The sequence below is a fragment of the Scomber japonicus genome, chromosome 18, assembly GCF_027409825.1.
Source record: "Scomber japonicus isolate fScoJap1 chromosome 18, fScoJap1.pri, whole genome shotgun sequence".
Classification (NCBI taxonomy): Eukaryota; Metazoa; Chordata; class Actinopteri; order Scombriformes; family Scombridae; genus Scomber; species Scomber japonicus.
In genome coordinates, this window is record NC_070595.1 from 25,418,407 (window position 1) to 25,429,708 (window position 11,302).

The window sequence follows — 11,302 nt, forward strand, 5'->3', positions numbered from 1 at the left end:
TTAATAGCATCTATGGTTTTTTATACATTCATTATTCGAGGATACGATTCGTGCAACTTAGCCGTCTCTCAGGAAGATTAAAAAAAAAAAGAAAAGATTTTCCTCTCCTCCTTCGATTCAAACTGTTAATTAACATCATAAAATAAATGCTTTACGTACAATGTCGCTGTCATTTGATTCTTAACTACAACCTGGAACAGGAGGAAAAAGCAGCAGCAGCAGTTCATACAGGGGCTTTAAAATATTAATAACACACCTGAAAACACGACGAGCATGAACAGCCTCGGATGTTTGAAACATGGAGCTATAGGAGAGAAGCAAAGTTGATAGCTGCATATTTATAACCAACACTTTTTTTCCCACCGTGATGGAAACTTAAAGACATTTTCAAGTTGACCTGAGTGCTTTACAATATGCTAATTTGCTACACGTGATTCACCACCTAAATATTTCACACTTTTCTTTGTTGTTTTTAAAAAAACAGAGCAGCAACATGCAGCTTTTTGGGGTTTACTGTGTGAAAGCCACAGTAACTGCCCCCCCCCCCCCCCCCCCCCATTATGTCTCCTTATGTCTCCTTATGTCTTTTGGCTTGTCCAGCTATCAACTAACATTACAGTATACTGATTACTGTGGAAGTGCTGCATAGGAGGAGGAGGGGGGGCGGGGGGGGGGGGGGGGGTGATATGATGATGATGAACACAGGTCAGTAAGGTCAGGAAAAGCTTTACTTTATCTCCACTTCTAAGGCAGGTTTTTACAGTACAAGTTGACATTATTTTGGCATCTCAAACATACCGGGATACGTTAAATATGCAGGTTGCTTATGACCGAAGCTCACACGACATAAATCATCCATGCATGTACTGAAAAGACGTCACAGAATTGTACTTTACACGAGAGGTTGTTTAAAAGGGGACGTATCATGCTTTTAGTGTTTGGGTTTTTTTGGTTATTTTTATGGAGTTTTTATGGAGTTAATGGAGTTTTTTCAGCTCCATTTGCATATTTTGGATCAGATTGAGGCTTTGAGAAGTTTATATTTTGAATAAAGGATGAGACAAAGAGGAAGGGACTGATTGGGAAGGAGGCAGATTAAAGAGAAAGGAGCTAAAACAGCATGTTTAAGTCAGAAGCTGAACTGAGGGGCTGCATACAGAGCCAGTATAAGATAAATAAGGAGTTTTTTTTGAGCTGTTAATCATGCAAAGACATTACAGTAAAGCCCCAGATTAAAAAATATAGAGCAGGAAATGTGCATGATAAATCCCCTTTAAACAGCCTTTAAAATGTTACATACTTGAAGCACAGAGTCATGCTTTCAGCCCTGAATACCAGGTAAGAGCGGTGTACTTTAGCTGATAAAATACTTTAATTCTGAGACTAGTGTTTCTCTACTTCTCATCTGTTTGTTTTATGTCTTTTTTTTTTTTTGGTCCCTCCTCAGAAAGCATCCTTAATGTTCTTCAGTTGCCTCACAGCCAGGTCCACCGGGAGGTTAAATTTAAGGTGGCTGATGCGTCCCAGGATGCGCAAAGCCCCCTCGAAGCCGGTCTGAGCCATGTAGCTCCAGGATTGGTAGTGTGGGTGTATCAGAGTCCCCGTCTTACACAGCAGGTTGAGCCACGACACCAGCCGCTGCTCATTCAGAGCCATGCAAACCAGCGCTTTGAACTCCGTGTCCGGTCCTCGCTTGTAGCGTCCGTGCTCCTTCAGCACAGTGTGGATGGCCCACAGCAGAGACTGTTTAGGGGTGATGGTGACCGGGCCGCCCCCTACAGGCAGGCTGAAGGACTGCGAAAGCTGGCGTGCAGGTGACTCCACGAACTCCTTCCCGTTTTTGGAGTGGTAGTATTTGACAAAGAGGTCCCACGGGTGCATGGTCTGTGGTGCGGGTCTGTAAGGCAGCAGGCAGGAGATGGGAGCCAGCACCAGGCTCATGGTCTGGGAGGGCGAAAAGAGTCCGTGAGCCAACAAGTCTTTCAGAGCAAAAGCCAGCTCCTTCCTCACGGACGTCGTCAGCTCGTCTCGGGGCCCCAGAGCCGTGTTGCTGGTGTAGTTGACGACGTGTTCGAGGCACGGCTGCCTGCGCGACCCCAGCACCCGCACCTTGTCGACGGCCGCCTCCAGACGCTGCAGCAAGGGGCCGTAGTCCTGCACCGTTGAGTCCTGAGGCCACATGCTCTGAGGGACATGACCGGGAGCGCAGCCAAACTGGCTGGCAGCGAAAATCTGCAGCACGGCGAGCGCCTTCTGGATCAGCTGCAGGCCCGTCTCCCGCATCTTCTGAGCCTGTTCTGGGTCCACTGCAGAGAGAGAAAGACCAACATCAGAATATAATAGACTTCATACACTAACGCCTGTCAGTTAATATGTCTTTAAAAACCTGAATAACCTGAGGAACGCACAGTTTGACAGATCAATGGCTCTAAAATGTATGAATTTATTGATATTATTCAACATATTACTGAATAATAAAACACATCTAGTTGTTTAACTCTTGAACAGGCAAGAGTGGAAAATGAGATGTGAAGACTAAAATCCTAGTTATCTCATGTGCACCTAAGTAAAACATTTCCACAAATCTACTTTTAAAATATTTTGGATATTTTGGATACTTTGGATATTTTGGAGTTTTTTATCTCCTACAAAATACATTGTCCCTATTAAAAGGTATAAAAATGTTCATAATGATAAACAACTGAATGCTTTATACATACTTGCTTTCTCTGCTCATTAATATCACACATAGTTTTTGAGTTTTATCATTTCTATCAATGTATAAACTAGGGCTGTCAGCGTTAACGCGTTAATTGCGATTAGATTAATGCAATCCATAACGCAAGCCTTTTTGTCCCTTCTACTCCCCCGTAGACGGCTCCTCTAGCTGTAGCGCTATGCTTTGAAGTGGCCTCCTGCAGTAAACCTACCGCGCTGATGGAAAGTAAGAGAGCTACTGGACTTTTGAACGGCTTGTTTAACTTTAAAAAACTTCCAGACGCTTCAGTTGACAAGTCAAAAGTAAAATGCAACCTGTGTCAAACGGAGTTTAACTACCACCGGAGTACGTCGAGTTTGAGTTAGCACCTCCACGCTAAACACCCAGGTGCAGCCAAGCAAGCCTCAGCTCCACCAAAGGACCATTTTGGAGTGTGGGAGTCGCAGCAGAGCCGTGATTGATTCCCAGTTAAGACACTCTGGTAAGAAATGCTTTACATTATGGGCTTAAAACTGCCTTGAAATGTAAAATAACAGGATTTTAAACATGCAATTCAAAACGCGATTAATCATGATTAACTGTGGAAATTCTGCGATTAATCTCAATTAAGAAAATGAATCATTTGACAGTCCTAGTATAAACCTACCACAAGCTTCAATTCTACCAATCTAGTCGTCACCATTGAAGACACATACAATTGACTTGACCACCTTACCCAATCGTGCTCCGAAACAGGTGTTAAAGAGTCTCCTGGTGCACGCTGCCTGTTTAAGGGTTAACCACACCAAACATCAGCAGGTACCTTCAGTTAGAGATTTAAATAAACTGACTGACCTTTCTTCTTCACTCCTGCAGCTCTGGCGCTGGTTCCTGCTGCTTGCGGCTGCTGGTTGTTTCCATCTGGCAACAGAGGATTCCCCACCTCGTCTTTTTTTTGGGGGAAGAAAACAGCAAAATTACTCATTGAACCATTAAAAAAACTAGCTAACAGTTGATTGTTTGTGCAGTATATGAGATTGTGTACCCTGGATAAAGTTGATGAACATCTCCAGGTCTCTGATCTGGGTTTTGAGTTGGTCCACTAGCTGCTCTTTGACCCGGGCCGGGTTCACTATCTGAGCGATGGCAGCGTCCACTCGGTGCCTCAGCTCCTCGGGGGACAAGTTCCCGATGTCCTCGTTCAGGTTCACGTCCAGCTTTTTGATCAGCTCGTCGATGATGACCTGGAAAACGTACGAGGGTTAAAGTTTTATCTTAATGTCTGTGATGTTGTGTCTGTTGTGTCTGTTGTGGAGGTCTGGGTCTGGGTCTGGAATAGTCTTCCCTCCACAATTAGGGAAAGCCCCACATACTCTTCTTTTAAAGGACAACTAAAACATTGGCTCATTAACTGGACTTAACACTGACTGAACTCTTTTATTACATTGCTGTATCCTGCCTGGATCTGATATCCTCTTGATTGTGTATTATATTGTGCTGTGTGTGTTTTATTTGTATCTCATCTATTTATTTGCTGTTTCTTCTACTTGTATTCTTTTTTATATTTATTTTACTCACTAGTGACTACGGATGCAACGAATTAGCAACTGTGCTATAATCCGGCATATTTACAGAGATGTCTAATATCGATGTTCATCAATATGCACTGTCCCTATCCAAAAATAAAGCATTATTATTATTATTATTATTATGATTATTATTATTATTATAATAATATCATGGTAATATTTGGTTATTTTAGGTTTAAAGTGGTGGATAAACAGTTATCGTTGAGGTTCTGGTGCTTTCCGGTGTTTCAGAGGAATGTAGTGAGTATGTCTAGATGCACACAAGTCTTATACTGGTTTAGATTATTTAACATGAAAAACCTCATTAAGCAAATACTGGCAGGTGTGTCTTAATAATTAACTCATTGACCCATTTTCAGAGCAGAGCCCCATACTGCCAGCATTTGACCGATCTTTCAAGACCCACAGAATATTGTGTTCTATGACTATGTAAACACCGAAGGTACCAAAAGAAAGAGAGAAAAACATAATTGATGTCAATGGCAGTGAACGGTTGTAATCAGATTGACGTCTTTAGACATCAATGGCAGCCAATGAGTTAATATCTAATACTGGAGCCAACTTTTTAAAAGATGAAAACACTTATTATCCTGTTTGCTTGCATTCAGATTCTCTAAATTCAACAATGAACTGATCCACTAACAAGTATTGTGTGTGTGTGTATCCAAAGTCTGACACATCTTATTCCTCTGTGTCGTAGACTTCTGTTGTTGTCTATAAACACATCAGTGATTCACACCACTGCACTGGGTGACAGGTTCCTTCATTATGAAGAGTCTGGTCTTGTTAATTTGTTTAGTAACGCCTCCAAAGAATAGTAACAGTGATCACACGTTCAGTCTCCAGAGAGGACATCAATCCTCTTCACTCGAGTGTTCATTAGTGTTTAGAACATTTATAAACTAACTAGTGCAACCTAACTCTATGAACATGTCACACAGAGCAGCAGTGTGGCTCATTGATATGTTTTTAACCTTCCTGTCGTCCTCCCGGGTCAAATTGACCCCGTCTATTTTGACTGTTCCTTCCTTCCTTCCTTCCTCTTTCTTTAATTTTTCCTTCGTTCTTCCCCTCCTTCCATACTTCTTTCCTCACTTCTTTCCATCCTACCTTGCTTCTTTCTTTGTTTCTTTCCTTCCTTCCTCCTTTCCTTCCTCCCTTCCTTCCTTACTCCTTTCTTTCCTTCCTCCCTTCTTTCCTTCCTCCTTTCTTTCCTTCCTTCCTTCCTTCCTTCAGCCTTCCTTTCCTCCCTCCCTCCTTACTCCTTTCTTTCCTTCCTTCCTTCCTTCCTTGACCTGAGGACAACAGAGGGTTAACAAACCTATGGAGGTCTATGACACAGAGGAATCAGATATATCAGGTTTTAGATATAGCTGTAAGTAGATCAATTCATTGTTGGTTTGGCTCTTCACTTCAAGTTCTTTGATAATTTAGTTTAGTTTAGTTTATTTGGATCCCCATTAGCTGTTACCCAGGCAACAGCTACTCTTCCTGGGGTCCATAATAAAGGCAAATATAGAAAATTGCCAGACATACAATTTAATATGAAAGTAGAAAGCTCCACCTTCTGACTCTAGAAGACAAACTTAGGTCCTTGTTTTTCATTCAACACTTCTTTATCTGATTTATGGATCGTGTGCACAGGGTCAAATACTTCTTATCTCTATGAATGTTATCAATTGGGTTTTATTTCCATCTCATGCTACATTAATGTTCTTTTTATGTCATTTCCATGTGAAGCACTTGTAAAGCACTTGTTTAGCCCAAAATTAGCATTGTTTGCTCAAAATTATGGAAAACTAGATGTGTGGGGATAATACAGCAAACAATGGTTAGTGGTGATGTGGTTGTGAAGCAGGTTCTTTCGGACCTCAGGAAGAGGAAAAGAATCGATAGGGATAAATGTTTCCCATGGGATGTGCTGCACCTGTGAATAGTAGAAAATGTAGATTTGTTGGGTTTAGGGATGAGGTGTTTGTGTGCAGTGAGCAGCAAATTTGTGATTCAGACAGTCATTTTATTTTATTTTACTTCGTGGTTGATATACTGTATTTTTGGGGTTGAATATATTCTGTAGTTGAATGTGTTGTATCTTTGGGGTTTAATATACTTATGGGGTTAAATGCATTGTATTTTCAAGTGATGTATGTGTAATACTAAAGCTTCAATACAGCTCATATAAAAAAGGTAAAGCACTTGAGCTGCGTTTCTTGTATGAAAGGTGCTATATAAACAAATAGGTTGCAATTGGATTTTCAGCTTCACAGGCAAACACCGCAGAGCCTGAAGCATTTTTGAGGACGAACGTTTGACTTGTTACACCTGACCTGAAACAGGTAAACATCAAATTATGTGCTCAGCGTAACAGACGTCTCCATATGACGGATAGTTATTGTCTCTCTGATACAAAAAAAACCCCTTCATGGACTCTCCCACATCGGTGCATTTCCTCATTCCCACCTTCTGTCTCTCCATGACGACAGACTGCGGCAGCGAGTCGTAGCTGCCTTCCTGGTAGGCGAAGCGCTCCAGGTCGTCCAGCTGGGTCTTCAGTTGGAAAATGAGATCCTTCTGTTTTTCTCTCTGAGCCTCCAGGCGCTCCCTCTTCTCTCTTTCACTCTGTCAGAAGAGAGAGACACACACACACACACACACACACACACACACACAGACACACACACACACACACACAGACACACACACAGTTTTTAGTAGAGGAACTAATATCCCATGAGGTGTGTGTTTAATTCTGAGCAGAGGTGCATAACTGTGACTGATATCAGCATCAACATTTGAGTATGAAGCCCTTTCTGTAAATATGTACAAAGAAAGAAAGACACAACCTTTCCTGCCATTATTTACCGAATATAAATACACTTATAAAAACATGACAGCTTTTTGCACTAAGGTTTAATCTGATACAAGGGTCAATGACGGGTTTTTGTGTCATTGTGGTTTAGTCAAAATGTGAAATTAAACGTATGAATAACTTGCACACATTCAAATTTCTGCTTTTAATCCATTTTAAGAGAATATATTAGAGGATTATGGCAAAATGTCTAAGTGGTGTAACCATCAAAACTAATTAAACTTGCTTTAAAAACACTAAATTCTCAATAAAACATCATATCACCTAGTTTGGCATGATCTTACATTATAACTTTTATATTAAATAAAGCTAATGGAATACAAATATTGAATTTAATCTGGGGAATCATGTACATCAGGAACTATTTCATTAAAAAATCAGTTTATTATTATTATTATTTATAAGTACACTTAAATACACCATTTGACATTTTCAGAAGGATCCAGTCTTACTTTTGGTTAAAAAATGATGCAAATATTATTTCAAATGACATAAAACCAACAAAAATGTACATTTTAACAAACCTAATGCTGCTTTTAAGATGAGATATTGTGAATTGCTCATCTTTCCAACCCTTATTTTGTCACTGACCAGAATATATTATGTTTGCAGTAGACCAGGGGTGTCAAACATACGGCCCGTGGGCCAGAACCGGCCTGCCGAGAGGTCCAATCCGGCCCAGTTTCCTTCTTCCTCCCTTCCTCCCAGTCTTCTTTCCCTTCTTTCCTTCTTTCCTTCCATCTGTCTTTCCACCCTTATATTTTAATAGACCAAATTAAAGATTAACTCAAGCTACACAAAGACTTTCAGCCCTGTGGTGTGATGAAGTCTGAGCAGCAGTTTATTGAATAGCCTGTTGAACCTTTTTACACAGAAATACACAAACCAACCACACCGAGGAATATTACTCACCAGATCCCCCTGTAAGTAAAGCATGTGAAAAAAAAGGAGAAATGATATTTAAAAAAAGACCTTTAGGGCAGAATAAATAAAGCTTCGTCATATCACATGCAAACAATAACCACAGGAGGCCGATACTTGAGCTAAAAGAGTCAATGTAAAGAGGCTTGGTTGCTTCATAGGAGTAAATTGCAGTGTACACAGAAACCTTTATTAAGCAGATAGTGATCTGCCGGAGACATTTCCATCGAGCCTGCTGCGGCCGAGGCTTTGAGTGAGTCACACACACTTGTGGCAGAAAGCGCGACATTTTCCACCAGAGATAAGAGATCCCCAGGAACAAAAAAAACGGAGGTGGGAGCAGCCTCGAGTGTGACGCAACAGGCGCAATTTAATCAGACAGAAGCACCACAGCTGACGTGCTGATTTAATAAAGCTGGGTTTAACACCACAAACACGTATCCAGGCTCGTATCTATGTGTCTGAGTGAATAAAGAGAAGACGTGTGGGTGTGTTTGTGCATTTTAAATACGTCTATGAGGATGTTGATGGAAAAAATTGGCAACTATTTTAAAGAAAAATATTAATATTCTTTGATTCCGGTTTCTTTAATGTGATTATTTCCTAGTTTCTTTGGTCCTTTATGTCTGTTGGTCACGACAAAAGAAGATATTTGAGGTTGCAGCTTTGATTTTATAGACCAAATGATACAAGTATTAACCAGCTGATTCTTTAATAATGAAATAAATCATGATCATACTTCATGTTACAGACTCTATGAGCCATTTTAATATGAATATTCTTTGATTCCAGCTTCTTTAATGTGATTATTTCCTAGTTTCTTTGGTCCTTTATGACAGTAAGTTGAAGATCTTTGAGCTGTGGTCTGTCAGTCCGGAGAAAAGAAGATATTTGAGGTTGCATCTTTGATTTTATGGACCAAATGATACAACTATTAACCAGCTGATTCTTTAATAATGAAATAAATCATCAGTTTCTCACCTTGCCATACCTCATGTTGCAGACTTGCCTGCATTAAAGAAAAATATTAATATTCTTTGATTCCAGCTTCTTTAATGTGATTATTTCCTAGTTTATTTGGTCCTTTATGACAGTAAGCTGAAGATCTTTGACTTATGGACAAAAGATGATATTTGAGGTTGCATCTTTGATTTTATGGACCAAATGATGCAACTATTAACCAGCTGATTCTTTAATAATGAAATAAATCATCATCAGTTTCTCACCTTACAGACTTGCCTGGTTTCTATTTACAGGACAGCACATAACACCGGCTGTCTCCTACAGGCATGTGTTACTATCTACATACTGTGATCTGCACGCAAAACTATCAGCGTCACACACACACACACACACACACACACACACACACACACACACACACACACACACACACACACACACACACACACACAGTCAGAGATGTCACCCCTGCCTGCTGTCACCTGGAGTAAAAGACAGAGCTAATATATTGCCTGGTAGATCCTTTACCCCAGATTTATTAACACAAAGATCCAGTTTTATTTATTTATTTTATCCTATTTTTATTTATTTATTGACTATATTTATTGTTATTTTTGTTTTTTACATTTTCAGTCTTATGCTACTTCTTTTTCTCCCACTGTACTGATGTGTCAACTTGACTTTCTGCCAAGGGGAGATCAATAAAGACACATCTTATTATCTTTATCTTATCTTCTTAGTGTGTGTTTGTTCATCACACCTGTGTAAGTTGATTATTGAACCAGAATTGGCTTAAAACTAATTGTGATGTCTCAAATGATACCCATTAAAATCTGACCTTCAATAAGCACAGACAAAACCTTCCCACTTTAATGGGCATGAAAATAAACGCTGCACAGTGAAGCTCCAACATTAAACTGTATGAAGAAGAATAAAGGCATGTTTTTTGAGAGGAAGGGGACTTTAATTATATTTTAGCACTAGTTGGACTTCAGATTATCATGATTATATGTAAATATTAAACACATATTGGTTACTTGAAATGACTGAAAGCTAAATTAGTACTAGAGTCAAATGGTGTTAAACAAGCTTTTAAGTTTTAATCCACTAATTTTGTTTTTGTTTGTTTTTTTAAAGAAAATTATACATTTTTTGTTTAACACAATATATAAATCACCTGTAACTTTCCTAAAATAACAGTAAACTATTTTATATTTTTCCAGATGATATGAATTATTAAACTAATAATGTTTTGATAAGAAATAAGGCAACATTTTGCTATGATAGTTGTTTCTTACACTACAGCATATTGTGTATAATATGATAAAGCACAGTTTGTATGTATATTGTATTTATTATTGTTGTATCTATGTGACTATATTGTACATTGCACAGTTTGTCGTGATGTTTTTTGGACCCACAGTAATCTCAGCAGGGGACTCACCGAGTTCTCCAGCTGCGTGGCATCCTGCACCCTGCAGCCCACCACATGCGGGCATCCCCTGAACGCAAACTCCTCCAGCTCGGCCAGCATCCTCTCCTTCTCGTCGCTCTGCGCGTGAACTATCTGTTTCAGTCGGAACTGCACCTGAGCGAAATGGGAGGTGAGTGCGAGCAGAGACGAGTTCAGCAAGTCCTGCTCGTCCTCCAGCCTCTTCATCTTAGCGGACATCTCCTCCTCGAGGCCCGACGATGAGCCTCTCTGCCCCGGCTGACCAGCGTTCCTTCTCCCGCTGCAGCTGCGCTCATCCTCGGGGCTGGCAACGGCGCCCACCGGTGCCCATCGCTCCCCTGCGCCGGCGAAGAGAGCCTCGCTGTCCGACGCTGACAGCTCCTCTGTAGACATTGTTTTGGGACTCCTGGAGGTTTAGTAACTACGCCGCCAGTTTAATAGTTTTTTCCTGCTTTCTGGTGTTGTAGTTTTTCGCTTTCACTACGCAGGAAAAGCAACAGAGATCAGCACCGACGGAACAGGTGCATCGCCATCTTGGGAAGGATGAATCATACGTCAGCACGGAGACACGTCAACAAACAAAGGGGGACGCCGGAAGAGGAGCGCTTCGCCTTCAGAATAAAATGCTACCATAGTAAAGTCCGTGTGTCCCATCTTTTTGGTATTGCCAGCTTTATAAAAATGTATTATTGGTTATTTGTACAATGTTTTTTGTTGTTTTATATGTCAAATGGTGGTAAGTTTTTAAGTTTTAATCCAGTAATGTGGATTGTACTTGGGATAAAATCTCTTATACATTTGTTTCACAC

General features: G+C 40.4%; 1 protein-coding gene across 1 annotated transcript; it reads right to left on the minus strand.

Moving 5' to 3' along the window:
- Positions 1-1,095: 1,095 nt before the first annotated feature.
- Positions 1,096-10,999, minus strand: rundc1 (RUN domain containing 1). Its single transcript, XM_053338498.1, has 5 exons — positions 10,485-10,999; positions 6,748-6,906; positions 3,744-3,942; positions 3,554-3,646; positions 1,096-2,306 (listed from the first exon to the last, which is right to left on the minus strand). Exons 1-5 carry the CDS (start codon positions 10,884-10,886, stop codon positions 1,444-1,446), a joined length of 1,716 nt encoding a protein of 571 aa, XP_053194473.1. The 5' UTR covers positions 10,887-10,999; the 3' UTR covers positions 1,096-1,443.
- Between the last annotated feature and the right edge of the window lie 303 nt (positions 11,000-11,302).